Below are 15,448 nucleotides of genomic sequence, written 5' to 3'. Positions count from 1 at the left end.
ATTGGATCTGTGTCGGAAGAAGAGGCATTGTTCCTGATCTGCCATTCCCGCACATCGAGTCGCTGCTCGACTGTCGTTGTCATTGTTGCCTCGAGCACAATACCCTGTCACCTCGCCTCCATACGTCTTCCCGGGGCGCATTGAGCAATGGTCCGCCGCCTGTCGTAACGAGTTGCCAAATTATCGACGACGAACCTACACTTCAACACCTACTCGGAGCTATTCACTCCAGCTGTCCATTCAACGATCCGTCAAATCGAATCACAGATTTAAGCAGACGGAAGCCTACGTCCACACACCATGGATCCCAGCAAAGAGGGACTCCTCCACGAGGAGAAGTCCCGTCGGTCCTACGACAGAGACTCCGAAGATGGCTCCGACATCGATACGACCGACTATCTCCCCCGCGATGCCCAGAAACAGTCCGCATTTCCCAAGCCCGCCTTCCTCTCCGGTCAGCGCACCGGCATCGTCAACGCTCTGAAGAACTGCTTCCGAGGCCGTTCGAGACTATGCTGGGCTTTTGCCGCCGCCATACTCGTCATGTGGGTGGTCATCAGCGCTGGCTCGGCTGTGTTGTACAAGAAGTTCAAGGCGGGCCCTCCCACTGGCCTGTCACCGCCGTGGTACCCGGCGCCCAAGGGCGGAATCTCTAAGAACTGGGCCGAGAGCTACAAGAAGGCAAGCGACATGGTTGCCAAGATGACGCTGCCTGAGAAGGTTAATGTCACAACGGGAACTGGCTGGATGATGGGCCTCGCCGTCGGTACCACCGGCCCGGCTGTTCATGTTGGCTTCCCCCAGCTTCAGCTTCAAGACGGTCCTCTTGGCTTGCGCTTCGCCGATAACGCGTCTGCATTTCCTGCCGGCATCACAGTTGGTGCTACCTGGAACAAAGAATTGATGTACCAGCGCGGCAAGGCGCACGGAGAAGAGGCGCGAGGCAAAGGCATCAACGTCCTGCTGGGCCCTTGCATTGGTCCTCTGGGTCGTATGCCCGCCGGCGGTCGCAACTGGGAGGGCTTTGGATCCGACCCTTACCTACAGGGCATCGCCGCTGCGCAGACCATCAGGGGCATTCAAGAAGAGGGCGTGATTGCCACTATTAAGCACTTTGTAGGCAACGAGCAAGAACATTTCCGCCAAAGCTGGGAATGGGGTCTCCCCAACGCCATCTCGAGCAACATCGACGATCGTACCCTGCACGAGCTGTACACTTGGCCCTTTTTGGATGCCGTCAAGGCTGGTGTCGCCAGCGTCATGTGCTCCTACAACCAAGTCAACAACTCTTATGCCTGCGGCAACTCGAAGCTCCTGAACGGCATCTTGAAAGATGAGATGGGTTTCCAAGGATTTATCCAGTCGGACTGGCTGGCGCAAAGGAGCGGCGTTGGAAGTGCGCTGGCCGGTTTGGACATGTCCATGCCTGGCGACGGACTTATTTGGGCGAATGGCAAGTCCCTATGGGGTCCCGAGCTCACCAAGGCGGTCTTGAACGGATCTGTTCCCATCGACAGACTCGATGACATGGTGCTGCGAATTGTGGCTTCATGGTACCAGATGGGTCAGGACGACAAGAAGAAGTTCCCCAATGAGCTCCCCAATTTTTCTTCGTGGACCGATGGCAAGATGGGAGTCCTTGCACCGGGAAGTCCGACACCCCAGGAGGAGTTCGAGGTCAACAAGTACGTCAACGTCCAGGCCAACCACTCCGACATCGCTCGTCGCGTCGCTGCCGAGGGCATCGTTCTGTTGAAGAACGAGAACGTTCTGCCGATCAGCAGAGACGGCTTCATCGACGCCAAGCGCAAGCGCCATGAAGGAAAGCTGAAGATTGGAATTTTCGGCGAGGATGCCGGACCCGGAAAGGGCCCCAACTACTGCAAGGACCGCGCTTGCAACCAAGGCACTCTGGGCTCGGGATGGGGCAGTGGTGCTGTCGAGTTCCCTTACCTAGTACCTCCTGTCGACGCTCTGAAGAAGGGTTTCAAGGGCGATAAGGTTGAGCTTTCCGAGTACCTCACAAACTCGCCTCCTTTCAAGAAGGACCCCTCGATTTTGAACAATAAAGACGTGTGCATCGTCTTTGCCAATGCTGACGCTGGCGAAGGCTTTGTCTCGTGGTCGGGCGTCGCAGGAGATCGCAATGATCTGAAGCTGCAGAAGGGAGGCGATGATCTCATCATTCAAGTCGCTGACAACTGTGGCAAGAGCGGCGATGGTAACAGCGTTGGCGGCGACACGGTTGTGGTTATTCATTCCGTTGGACCCGTTGAGATGGAGCGCTGGATCGAGCACCCTGGCGTCAAAGCCGTGCTTTACGCCAACCTTCCCGGCGAAGAAAGCGGCAACGCCCTTGCCGATGTAATTTTCGGCGACGTCAACCCTAGCGGTAAGCTGCCGTACACGATCGGCAAGTCCTTGAAGGACTACGGAGCTGGCGGACAAGTCTTGTACCTGCCGAATGGCGTTGTCCCTCAACAGGACTTCACCGAGGGACTTTACATCGACTACCGACACTTCGACAAGAACGGCGTCGAACCTCGATTCGAATTCGGCTTTGGATTATCATACACGACTTTCGGCTTTTCTAACGTCGTTGTCGAGGAGGTCAAGCCGAAGTCCAAACTGCCTGCCTCCCGTCCTGCTCCCGGCGCTGAGCCGCCCAAGTTGACCGACAAGCTTCCCGACCCGAAGGAGGCTCTGTTCCCCGCAGGCTTCAGAAAACTCGAGAAGTACATTTACCCGTATCTGGAGTCTACGGACGAGATCGTGAAGGAACCCTATCCCTACCCGGACGGATACACAACCAAGCAGCCTCTGTCGGGAGCTGGTGGTGAGGAAGGAGGAAATCCCGATCTGTGGGAGACGTACGTCACCGTCAAGGCCGACGTTACCAACACTGGCGCTGTCGCCGGCAAGGTTGTTCCTCAGCTTTATCTCTCATACCCCAAGAACGTTCCCGACGTCGACTTCCCTGTCAAGGTCCTTCGCGGATTCGACAAGTTCAACCTGGAGAAGGGCGAGAAGAAGACGGTGACGTTCAACCTCACGCGCCGCGATCTCAGCTACTGGGACGTTCACGAACAGAACTGGGTTATGGTTACGTCCGGGCAATACTCCTTCCTCGTCGGCGAGAGCTCGAGGCAGCTTTCCAATGTCGGAAGTTGGTAACGAAGCAATGGCTTCGCTGGTAAGAAGTCATGTATGGATATGAAATAACAACATAAGCGGAATGGATGTACATTTTCGGAGATTATTGTTCACTTCATAGCACCCTGAAAGGGTCGTAGCATATCTGTGTCACCGATTGGTTTAGAGGCCAATAGAGCCAAAGATTCATGTTGACTGTCTATGGTATCTTCGTTTCCTGTCTTGTCTCAAAAGTCCATCCTGGAAAACGTCCATCATGCAACGCAGCTTGCCTGTGACACCTTCCGTATTCCTCAATGTGGTACGCAATGCGACGGTGCGGCTTACTCCTCGACGCCGGGAGGGGGGTCCTCACGAACACCGCACTGGTACTCGGAGCAGACGAAGCCATCGTGGTTGGCCAGGTAGAGGTCTGCCACAGCGGTCAGTCACGAGACCCTGAGAATGGGGATCGGAAGAGGAGGAACTTACCCAGATCGATGACGGTCCTCTGGAACTCTCCCTTGCTGTCCTTGCACTCGCACTGGAAGTAGCTGCGGCTGTCCTTGTGGCGGGAGCAGGAGACGCACGAGGAGGAGAAGTAGCCCTCCTTCTGGTAGACGAGGCGGCCGCCGACGTTGCCGAGCATGTGGTCGAGGCCGATGCGGGACCAGAACCACTTGCCCTTGCCGCGGGCGCGGCACTTGGCCCAGAGGTGGTTGTTGGCGTCCCAGACCTTCCAGGTGATGCAGGTCTTGATGAAGCCGGCGGCGGGCTCCGAGTCGGCGGCGATGGTCAGCTTGTTGGTGAGGAGGGTCTTGTTCTTCTTGCCGCCGCCGGTGGAGTTGTAGGGGCGGGCGGGCGAGGCCTGGGCCTGGGTGTTGGTGGCGGCCGGGTTGACGGTTCTGGCGAGGGCGTTGGAGACGGAGAGGGGGGTGTTGATGCTGGTCTGGGTGGTGGAGGGGATGGTGGTGGTCGTGGTGAGGGTGGTCTTGATGACGGTGGTTCCCTTGGTGTCCTCGACCTGAGCGGCATTGTCGCGGGCGGCGAGGACGTGCTCATTGTTGTTGTCGCGGGGGTCGTTCATGAAGAACCCGCCCTCAGCGGCGATGAGGAGAGGCATGCCTCCAAGGAGACAGATGGCAGCGCGACGAAGGTTCATCTTGACGGCTTGGTGTGTGATTTTAGTGATGTGAGGTGAGTGAGGAGTGGTTGAGAGTAAGAAGTTTTCACCTGTTTGTGAAAATTTGGGTGGTGGTGAGGTTGAAGAAAGGAGGAAGAGTTGGGGGGAAACAACAGAAGAGATTGAAATATGTGGGTTTGGATCTTGAGAGGGAAGGAACTGCCAACCCTTAGAGAATAACAAAGAAAGCCCTAGATCCCTTAAGGATGAGTTATTGCTTCAATCTATCTCATCTGAACTCTAGTCCTCGCTTAAGGGGTGAAAAGTTTTTACTTCTCAAAGTGAGTTGAATATCACAAGACCAGACGGCAGGTGCGGGTTACTAGTGAATTGGTCTTGCCTTTACAGATCAACTGCCTTCTCTCTCTTTATTAAATCCACCTTAAGACTTTTTCTCTCAACTCCTGCCCTTTTACTCTAAGTTGCACAACACGGCCTCATCACAAAGCCATCATCACAGAGCCACCATCATCTGACACTCCCAATATGATGGTCAAGCTTCTTCCTATGATTGTTCTCAAGGGCATAACCCTTACCTTTGGCCTTGCAAAGGTGGCCCGGGCTGGCTTCCTTGACGAGGGCTGTGGCTACCTCACTGACGGACCCCAGTTCGCCCTGCGTGGCGACGGTAGTGTCACCACCTACTGCGAGGACAACATCTGTGGATCGTCCACCTTCAGTGTCATCAACCTCAACGACTGCCTCTCCAACGTCCTTGGTGACCTCCAGGTGAAGCCCGAGAAGCACACGAAGTAAGGTCTGCGGCTCCTACTTGATCGATAGATTACTGACAAGATTGAAGCGGCAATTTCTAGGAGACTTGCCAGGATTGTGCCCCCGATGGCTTCGCCGACATCAAATGCAAGTGCAAGACGCTTGCGGGCGACTACAAGGAGACCAGCATCGATCTCAGTAGGTTCTATCATGTTCGCCGGCCCCGACCGAATGCAGTTTGCTGACCATTGCTTCCCAGACGAGGTCCTGACCAACTGGAACGGCTACCTCTCCTGCCGCGGCGGCATCTCCGACTGCTACAACACCAAATGGGTTTGCAAGCCCAAGGACTGGTGGCCCGAGGGCCCTCCTCCTGAGATCTTCAGCACCGACTGCGACATCTGGTCTTGATTCCGACGCCTCGAGATTGATCGCAGAGAATTGGAAAATGCTTTGGCAGCCTGATTGCGGCAGGCTATAATGGACGAGGAGATCTGGCCTGACTTTTGGAGCGAATTTGATGATTGGATGCGCGTCACCGTTGGCGTACCCATCTCTGCATTGCTACGGAGCATTCTAGGCTACTCATAGAGGCAAAAATCATTGTTTACAATCAGGTTCGGAGTGAAAAGTTGGAAGTGACGATGCCGGGAAAGGTGCTGAGCACCATAAGCAACAAGTTGGGGGTAGCCGCCCCCCTCCTCGACCCGACGACCGAGTTCCCGGGCCAAGGTTACACAACGAAGAGGCCTCGTGAGGTATGAGATGTGATGTCAATCGAGGACTCGGAGGTGGTCAGCAAGGACTGCGGCGACCTTTCGGGGGAAGGTCTTTCCGGACCTTTTGAGATGAGATAAGCGGAACGTCGAGGGAAATCACGGCGCCCTCGCCGTACGATCCGAACAATGGCGGAGTAACCAGCTGCAGTCAGCGACGATTCCAAGCAGAAACATGTTCACGTGACAAATATTTACGGCCGAGGTGAATATGCGTGGGGGAGGGTTTTCAAAAGTTCTGGCTTACCGATCAAAGTGCATGATGCCGAGCGCTGACACGTCCCGGTCGTCGGCCGCTGGTAGTTGAAGCGTCCCGTTGGAAAGGTGTGCTGGTATTAGTGTCAGGAAAAGAGCTGCCAGCCCGTGTGAAGCCATTGATCGGGGCATCATCACATTTCCAGTCACCGGATCCGAGAGATGACGGCCAAGGACTCGGTGAGGTCCGGTATGCCGGGGTGTCTGCATCTAAAGGGAAAACAATACAGTCCTCAAGACCAACACCAGCGCCGGTGTGGCATGGCTTCCGGATTCAATTTCCAAAAAAGAAAAGATCGTCAATACGAAACAGCAAGTCAAGTTTTCTCTGGCTCTTCCTCTGTTTGAAAGTTAATACTACATTTGGACCGTTAAATCGGGAATATAATCATGGATGCGTCTTAGTGAGGTGCCTCTCGGATTTCCATGAGCCGGGGGGCTGAAGCGGAAGCCACTTTTTGCGGATCAAGCCACGTTTAACCAATGACATGGCTCCCCGTCTCGGACTCATCAGGTCCCTCATTGGAGTGACGAACGGGCGGAAGTCTTTTTAGTGGATAATAGTCCGTGCAGTGTGGCGCAGGCATGCACCAAGTCCGGGACCTGCCCTGTTTCACCGGACATTTCCAGGATTTTAGCACTCGCACTTGCGGGCATTTTGTTGGTGTTTTCCCACTCTTTTTAGGCTCCCGCACCTCTGGATCCGCGATTGTTTCTACATCTTCACGTACCGCAGCAAACCACACACCTTTCACAGCGTTCGCGCGCTTAGCATGGCCAACGACGGCGCTTCCGAAGAAATCTGCTTTACCTCGGCTCCTGCTTGAATGTTTTCACCCTTCGCGGATGGCAGAATAGCCGCCCGTGCGAGTCTGCCTTGCCAAGTATCGACACGACCTCCTCAGTATTTGCGATGCCTCATTCTTGCATGAACGCGGAGTCAAACACCACTCGACGCTTACGATGACTCTGTCCAAGAAAGGATAACGAACACGATCTGCGGTCGGGACCAGCTCCGTTGATCGACCGGTCGCAGTGCCATGCGGCCGCCCAACGTCGTGTCGATCGATCTGTCAGGGACGGCTGTGAAGGAGTCTCAGCTCTGCAACAGCCTCACGTTCAGCACCACGTTTTCTCCGACCAGGAAACGGCTTCATTGGCCAATCTCAATGACGCATGGAGTGATTGTGTGTCACAGGCCTGTTTGGCCTCGCATCTGAGTCTGGGCCACATCACCCTCATTTCTGTCAACAGACCTCTGAGATCGCAACATAGGCGCACCACATTGTCGATCTGATGCAGGTTGTCCATATCCCTGAATGACCGCATGTTTTGGGCATCCACACTTAGGGCATCAACAATTTACTATCAGCAGCGCGGACCGAGGCCACGGCTCAGAGGTCTCGCCCTCTCTATGATGCCAGACGCGGGGCAGCTGGTATTCGAACCGGCCAGTTCTGACTCTTGCCGGGCAAGTCAATGTTCAGCCCTATCAAATCCGCCCCGCACATGCATGAGGGTATTCCATCATCCGAGACTTGAGACGACACCTCACGGGAACTAAGGTTGAGACATTCGGACGATACTACCCGCACGGTCAACTGGTATCCTAATGACTTTGTGAGAAAAACAAACCACGGGAATACGACACTCACAACCCTCACTAACCGAGTAATCGCCGACTTCCGGACTGTCGTCATTGTGGGTATTCCCCACGATTCCCGCTCATCACCGGCTTTCTACCGGCATCTCTGCCATGAACTCCGACTGTCGAATTCGCGTCCGCTCGCCACTCCACCCGGGCGTTTCGAGGCCGTATCTGCAGAGATAAACCAAACAACAATCGCCGAACGCCTATCCACTTCGATGAATTCGTTTCAGATCCGCCCCTGCTGCAGACCGGCCGACTGCCAAGTGACGACTCCTCGTTCCGTGTCAGCGAGCAGCGCCACGACTACATCCGCTGCAGTACATCCTTCATCGGCCGTAACAGCCACGACCTTCACCCTCACCTGCAGATGCCGCCTCGGTCTCGTGGGTCAATCAGATCCCGGAGGTGGCTGGTCGTGAGCGGCCGTTGAACGCCATCCCACGGACATGACCCCCGACTAAAATCTGACTGCCTTTCTCGGTACCCATCGAGCGCTTGTTGCTCGCTGACCCAACCTATGATCCCACCCTCATCGTAAAAGCCTCCTTGTAGGGCTGCAGCGACAGGGATTAGGGAGTCTGTCACATCCCACTCCACCCATCGCCGGCAGAGTTGCCGTCCCGGGAGCTGGGTCTCGCACGACAGCGATCCCATCGTCATTGTTCAAAGTAGCTGCCAGCAAAACCAGCAAAGACAAAAATAATGTTTGCTCTGTCAGCAGTTTCTTCGGCCGAGCATCGGTCTCGTTTTCACCAATCAGCGGGTCGAAGCACCTCTTCTCTCTCATCAATCTGCAAGGCCACACCCACTTGTCTCCCCAACCTTGACATCAACGGTCCCTTTGAACGATCTGATATGCTTCCAGTCTACTACAATCCATGCACAGCCGGCCTTTTGGGACAAATTGGCCTCGAGTGTGGACGGCGCTGTTTACCTATTCGAGTGTTTGTACCATAATTTACCCCATTAGAACGTCCATGGCTGGACATCGTCGTCCTAGCTGCCGTGCTCCCAAGCTACTTCCCGAAGCCAACAATCAGCCCCATACTCAGCCCTCAGCTAGCCCTCGGATTGCATGTTTCCCACGTTTAGGGTTACGGGTTTCACTCTTCCCATGGCTGGCGTGATACCTGGCCTTGACATCTGTGGCTTAGACGCCTCTCTCCCGTTTCCATCTGCCACAGACATGTCTTCATGCTCTAACTGTCATGTTCCTCTTTTGGACCTTGATAATCACCATATATTGGACCATATTAGTCGTCGCTGCTGTAGATTACAGCGACCTTGGCTATTGCATGACCATTCCTCGGTGTAACTCATACAACATAAGCTTCTCATATCAGACTGAGGCATCACGGAGGCTCTGTGAATGCATATCCACATCACATCATACGCTTTCTCCGGAGATCGTTGCTGCGGATATCTTTCTAACAACCCGACGGCTATCTCGAACATACCGTGACTCGACCAACGACGTCACTCGGGATACGACTTTCCTCAGCTGGAACCGTCCTTGGCTACCTCAACCTACCGATCCAAACATCTACGCAGCTCCCTGGGGCCTGAACGCCTATCGTGATGAGACCGATGCCAAGAGAAAGATCGGGAAAGGATATATCATCTTCAGGTTCGCCCGTCCCCAAGTCTGAATCTCGGAGTAGCACGGACAGCAGCTACACGAACATCACCGAGCTTCATGACTACGTCGGCAAGGACACAGAGTTCACAGTCCAAGACATCCTATCTTCCTTTTCCTCATCCCGTCTCACTCAGAAGTCTCATCCTTTCCGCGCAACGCCGTCGACCATGTCTTCGTCTCGTTCCGGCCGCTCGGCAGGATCGTCTAGCCACCGCAGCTCCAAGAGCAGTAAAAAGCCGAGGGCGGTTCAAGTCAGTCAAGGCCTCTTCTTTGTACTATCCCCACGTCCGTCCCTGCCCATCCAAACCTCCTCCTCAATCATCTGTCTATACCTGTCTCGCGATGTCTCCATGACCCACACAGCCTCACGCCTCTCGTGGGGACTCCAAGCTTACACAAAACGCAGCGCTCCATCCAACAACTGATCGAGTCCCTCGAAACCCACCGCGTCAACACCCTCACCGAACTCTGCCGCATCGAGCGCGTGGCGGCGACCTGCGAGAACGAGGAGGACGCGCTCGCCTTCCAGGGCCCCATGACGGCGGCGTGGGACTACTACGTCAACAGCAACCAGCTCCTCACCGAGCTGCGCGGGCTCACGCGCAGCTACCCTCTCTGCACCGACATCCTCTACGACGCCCACGTCCGCGTGCGCAACGACCCGGACTCGAACAAGAGCTGGAACCTGGCGTGGCTCTGCTTGACGAAGATCCAAGAGGAGTACGTGTTTCGCCCTCGTCGACGACGACAACTACCGTGAGCTAACGCGTGTGTGCCAGCGGCCTGGTTTCGGGATACGCCGCCCTCGAGGCCGCGAAGCCCGAGATGTGGGGAGGTCGCGACCCTTCCGAGGAGGAAGCCGCCCAGCTCGCGGCGTGCTTCGAGTACGAGTGGAACAAGGCCGTCGATAACATGCTTCGGCACTGGTCCATTCCACCTACCTGGTACTGAGGGGGGCTTCCCGATGTGCGTTGTGGTGGCGCAGACCAGGCGCGCACGTGTGTTACGACGACGACGATGATAATGGGTGTATGAGTACGAGGGGCGGCATATTCAGCGAGGTTTGGTTGGCATTTTTGGGCATGACTGAAGCGAGCGACACTCCTTTGGCGGCAGGCATCGACATCAGCATTGGTATTGGTATTGATTGGTATTGGTATTGGCATTGGCATAGCGAGCATCAGCGCCTGGACGCGCATCTGCATCTACACCTCTCAGTCTCACGACGACTTTCTGGGGATTCATTTCTTGTTGTCTTCATTTTATCACGTCATTTAGCTGTTCTCATATGAGATAGCTTGGGTTGGATCGAATCTGATGGCGGGCCCAAAGATTCCGATAGAGATATTCAATACATTGCGCCGGCATTTACATCTTCTCATTTAGCTGCGATGTAATCCACAGAAACTATTCTATGATTCAAATGACACACGAATCGACGAGTTGAAAGACTAGGCCTCGATTGAACCCTCTGGCATAATGCACTGAGCGGGAGTCGACGAAGCAACACACCGGCCCGGTAGCTGGCCAGCGGGATCCCGTTGGACTTCCCGGCACACCCAAAATTCCGGCCCAGTCTCTTTGCATGGAACCAGACCGATACGGGTAGCGAATCAGAACGATTACATCTTTCCCTCGTCTTATTGACGCCTCGGGGAGGACTCCAGTCATGCGCTGCACTGCGCCCCATCATCGCAGTCCTCCCCTTCAGTTGCCCCGATTAGCGCGGAAGAAGAAACATGTCGGAATAATGGAGGTAAAACAAGGTCATCACGCGGGGATGCGTTGATTAGCCTTACCAAGATTCAATACCCACGATGATGATGAATACCCCGACTATCGTGCCTGGCATTAGCAAGCGCCAAGAGCACTTGGCCCGACTGCTTGTCCAAGATCATGGGGGCTCTTGAGGCAGTAAAGCAGTGACGCTGACCGGTTACGACTCTGCCTTGTCCCTTGCAAAAAGCCAAGGCCAGTCAGCATTCGGCGGCCACCCCGCGATCTTTACTGTTGCGTCAGCGCCGGCTCCGATGTTTCGTCACCAGTTCTCGCCTGGCGGACTTTTGATTGCCTATCGCAATGTCAAACCCGTAGAGACGGGATTTAGAAATAATGACGCAGGTGTTGTGTAGATGCGACTTGAATTGTATCTGCGCGATTTGTCATCAGTTGGGGCACGAGATTGCGTCAATTGAGTGTCGATATTGTCGTAGGTGTCTGCCTTTCGTGACCCAGCTGTATTCAAGGCGGCAAACGAGAGGATTCAGCACGCTTCCAAGACCGCGAAGCTTTAACACTGGTACGTGGATCGTAAGTAGGAGACACTGACCAGGCACAGCAGGAGTGAATTTGAGGATCATGAGCCATCAAGTCTATTCTCATTACTAATAATACAAAACACACGCTTACCCACATCTTAGAATACATAGCGGAAGGAAAGGTTCTCCTTATCCGTCATGTCCTCAAAGGCGTGGGCGGTGTAGTCAGGAGAAGCCTCGGCGACGCCGGCGGCGGCCATCTCGTCCCTCTTCTTGTTCTGGCGGACGAGGTGGATCCTCAGGCCGACGATGATGAGGATGAGCAGCGCGTAGCACCCCAGGTGGGTGGCGAACGCGATGAAGTACCGCGGGGCGTTCCACTCGAGGAAGACCTGGGGCCCGATGGCGTTTCCGGTGGCCCAGATGATGAAGTTGAGGGCGACGGCGACCTGCTTCTTGGTCTGGCCGGCGATGTTGCGGGAGATGAGGGAGAGGGCGAGGGTCTGCGCGGACCAGAAGGAGAGGGTGATGTAGTAGCAGATGAGCAGGCCGACGTGCTGGGAGAAGGTCTGATTGGGGAGAGTCATCAGGAGCACGGTGCCGACGACGGAGCTGTATCGTGTCAGAGGGAGAAATGATGACAGAGTGTTCGGGGGAGAAAACTCACGGGACGCAGAAGCCGAGCATGACGTAGAGGTTCTGTCCGGTCTTCTTGACGAGCCAGACGGAACCGAGGAGGACGAAGATGATGTAGAAGCCGAGGACCATGGCGAGGAGCTGCACTTCCAGCGTGGAGAAACCGAAGCTCTTGATGATGATGTTGGCGAAAGCGCCCAGGCCCGAGGTGGGCAGGGTGGTGCAGAGCGCGATCAGGGCGTATCCCCAGACCTGGGGATCCAGGAGGGCCTCGATGGCCTGCTCCCGCTTGAAGGTCTTGTTCTGGATACCGGTCTGGTTGTCGCGGACGCGCTCGACCATCTCGCGCTTCTCCTGCTCGGTGAAGCATTTGGCGCGCATGGGCGAGTCGGGCATCCAGAAGAGGACGAAGACACCAAAGATGACGGAGATGACGCCGTAGCTTTGGGATGGTTAGTATTGAGAATGACATCGGACGGCGGTGTACTCACATGAGGAAGAGCCATTGCCAGCTCTTCAGAGGTCCGCCGGTGATGTGGGTGAAGCAGTAGGCGAGGAGACCGCCGACGATTTGCTGAGCGCCGTTCATCATGTACCAGTACGTCACGCGCGAGGCCTGTTCCTCGCGACGGTACCACATGCCAGAGAGAATCACGAAAGCCTACGGCATAGTACATCAGCATATGTCATTACTATACCACAAAGACGTTCACCTACGGGTTGACAGGCAGATTCGAAGATACCGAGCAGTGTGCGGACGACGACGAGGCCCGTGAAGTTCGTGCAGGCGGCATGGCAGGCCAAGGTGGCACCCCAGGCGATGATGGAAAATGAGAGATACTTCGCGATAGGGGCGCGGGCGATGATCCAGTTCTGAGGATATCTGAGGGTGAAATATTGTCAGAAAACGGGTTATCAAACGAACAGGATGGGAAGACGAACTCGACGAAGAGAATCGCAATGTAAATACACGTCGTCAGCCAGGAAAACTGCTGGCCGACGAGGCCGGTGTCCTTCTGGAGACCCATGACGGAGGCGAAGGACATTGTGCCCTTGTCGATGGCTTGGAGGAAGTAGGTGCCGATCATGACGGTGAGGACGCGGCGGTCGATCTTCTTGCGGAGTTCATCGCTGCGTTCGCGGGAGACGGTGACGTTGCCGCCGATGTATTGTGAGAGTTCGTTATCGACGTTTTCGAGGCGGGTTGCCTGGGCTTTCTCGTAGGAGGTGGTTCGTTCGACCTCGTGGAGGGAGCTCTTGCCCGGGTTGGGCGTTACGTCGGCGACCTCTGTTGATGCCATTTTGATGGATGCGTGGTGAGGGTGATCGGTGATGAATACCCGTTGGGCTGGGTCGACTCACGACTACAATGAAGTGTCGATGAGGGCAGGGGATCCGGGTATGTCTGACTTCTATGAAAGAAGGAAGAAGCTGGGCACCTTGGACGGAAGAGAGCGAAGAGGAAATGGATGCTACCTGATTCTATATATGGACGGATTCGGAGTGGAGTGTCGAGGGCGGCATGGGAAGGCAGGTGGGCGAGGGTATTTGGATATGTCACTTTTAGGACTACTTGCCAAACCCCGGATTAAACCCTCACTCTCCTCACTTCTACCCCAAGGTTTCTGTTGGAAGCGCGCGTTCTCCAGTGGGGGCAGTTCGGTCCCCCGCGAAAAGGGACGACGAGGAAGCGCAACTCCAGATATTGTCCCCCCACGGGTCTTGGGGAGAAGGAATGCTTCCCATTCGACGGTACCAAATAAGACCACGATGGTGGCCAACGAGAGAAACCGGACAAGCGGGTTCACTTGGGACATCATTCGACCGAGATGGCGGGAGACTGGGCGCGGTCTGAGCCTCGTACACCCCCTTTGGACCTTCCCCCAAACTCCTAATATCTGGAGAATAAGAGCAGAACGCGCGCAGATTGGGTGAGACACCAGAGAAGGGTATCCATCACCCATGGGTAAACCGGCACGAGTCAGGCCTGGGGTTGGTCGAAAGCTGTTGATATGGGACCGGGGGGCCCACGGGGTCGGTACGCGGTGACGGTGGGCGTGGCTACATTGGACAATGGCTGCGGTTCAGACGGCGAGAGTGTGTGGACACGGGGGGTTTTGTTTCTGGCGCATGTTCCACGGTTTGGCAGGATAACGGGGGCAACCCGGCGATCGAGCGTCTGCAATTGCTGTGTCTGGACTTGGTGGTTCTTCCCGAACTCGACTGAGGACTGAGCACTCAGATATTCCAAGGCGAACGTCTCACTTCATGGCGGCCTTCTCTTGTGAAGAAGGATGTCGACGTTTTGGAGGCTCATTGCCAAGACGGGCGGTCAACGGCAATATGACGGCAGTCGACGGGATGGCAAGGGAAGATTTCTGGGCAATTCTGGGCAGAAGGAAATCTGGCGAGGCGGATCGGCTTTCGGGAGGGTTTACAGGGGACGGGATTGGCTCGAGTGAACGGCTACGAGGGTGATGGAATCGGGGCGGCGTGCCCTGGGAGAGATTAGCGTCGGTGAACATCCGTGACGTTCATCTTGGCTACGGCTGCCAAAGCTTGATGGGTGTCTGCGGCAACTTCGGGTTGCCTGGATTGCTGGAGAGTCAATTGGAGTGTTGGAAGCGACTGTCGTGGCTCAGCTGGCCAGGGGCTGGCGGGACTGGTCAAAGTTGTGTTGGAGGAGACGGAGAGGGAACAGGAGAATGGCGGAGTTATGCACAACCTCTCATGTCTTTACCATAATGATGTCTGCATATGTGGCATAACAGGTATGGAATTGGCAAGTGAAGACATACTTCATCAGTTCTGGCTAGTTTCTCCTGCATTGTCGAAGCTCGTCGTAAGTAACATTCCAGTTGGAATTGCAGTTCAGGCGCACTTGATCTCGTGATAATGCGACGATTAATTTTGTGCATTTCAATTTCACTCCGAGTCGACTCCGCGTTCTGGTTATGCCTGAGTCGAGTCACCTTCGCTTTTGGTCAGCAGAAATATTGGGCCTGCGACTCCCCGCAACCTGGGGGAAATGGAGGAAAAGCCCGCTGTTTCCCCTCTCTCCAGACTCTCCATCTTTCCGTCCTTCTCCCCAAAGATCCAGTGCGGACGCGAGTGCGGAGATGAGTTCCCCAACACTGAGTTAAAGACCGGGGGCCGCCGCAGTTGGCCGGCGGCGGACCTCGTAATGAGCGAGGAGAAAGCAGG

The 15,448-nt window shown here is 55.4% G+C and overlaps 5 protein-coding genes across 5 annotated transcripts; 3 read left to right on the top strand and 2 right to left on the bottom strand.

The window, feature by feature from the left end:
- Positions 1-300: 300 nt before the first annotated feature.
- On the top strand, positions 301-3,174 carry CkaCkLH20_07456 (glycosyl hydrolase family 3 N terminal domain-containing protein; the record flags this gene model as incomplete). The annotated part of the gene is made up of 1 exon (XM_038890173.1): positions 301-3,174. The coding sequence occupies one exon, from the start codon at positions 301-303 to the stop codon at positions 3,172-3,174; it is 2,874 nt and encodes a 957-aa protein (XP_038744651.1).
- A 302-nt stretch (positions 3,175-3,476) lies between these two features.
- On the bottom strand, positions 3,477-4,294 carry CkaCkLH20_07455 (uncharacterized protein; the record flags this gene model as incomplete). The annotated part of the gene is made up of 2 exons (XM_038890172.1): positions 3,477-3,565; positions 3,625-4,294. The coding sequence occupies 2 exons, from the start codon at positions 4,292-4,294 to the stop codon at positions 3,477-3,479; spliced, it is 759 nt and encodes a 252-aa protein (XP_038744650.1).
- A 507-nt stretch (positions 4,295-4,801) lies between these two features.
- On the top strand, positions 4,802-5,440 carry CkaCkLH20_07454 (CVNH domain-containing protein; the record flags this gene model as incomplete). Its single annotated transcript, XM_038890171.1, has 3 exons — positions 4,802-5,044; positions 5,131-5,227; positions 5,289-5,440. The coding sequence occupies 3 exons, from the start codon at positions 4,802-4,804 to the stop codon at positions 5,438-5,440; spliced, it is 492 nt and encodes a 163-aa protein (XP_038744649.1).
- Positions 5,441-9,289: 3,849 nt separating this feature from the next.
- Positions 9,290-10,301, top strand: CkaCkLH20_07453 (uncharacterized protein; the record flags this gene model as incomplete). The annotated part of the gene is made up of 3 exons (XM_038890170.1): positions 9,290-9,601; positions 9,757-10,070; positions 10,130-10,301. 3 exons carry the CDS (start codon positions 9,290-9,292, stop codon positions 10,299-10,301), a joined length of 798 nt encoding a protein of 265 aa, XP_038744648.1.
- Positions 10,302-11,766: 1,465 nt separating this feature from the next.
- Positions 11,767-13,545, bottom strand: CkaCkLH20_07452 (major facilitator superfamily transporter; the record flags this gene model as incomplete). Its single annotated transcript, XM_038890169.1, has 5 exons — positions 11,767-12,220; positions 12,276-12,686; positions 12,736-12,905; positions 12,962-13,127; positions 13,187-13,545. 5 exons carry the CDS (start codon positions 13,543-13,545, stop codon positions 11,767-11,769), a joined length of 1,560 nt encoding a protein of 519 aa, XP_038744647.1.
- Positions 13,546-15,448: the final 1,903 nt, after the last annotated feature.

Source organism: Colletotrichum karsti, assembly GCF_011947395.1.
Source record: "Colletotrichum karsti strain CkLH20 chromosome Unknown Scaffold23, whole genome shotgun sequence".
Taxonomy (NCBI): domain Eukaryota; kingdom Fungi; phylum Ascomycota; class Sordariomycetes; order Glomerellales; family Glomerellaceae; genus Colletotrichum; species Colletotrichum karsti.
This window is presented reverse-complemented; position numbering and strand designations above follow the sequence as displayed.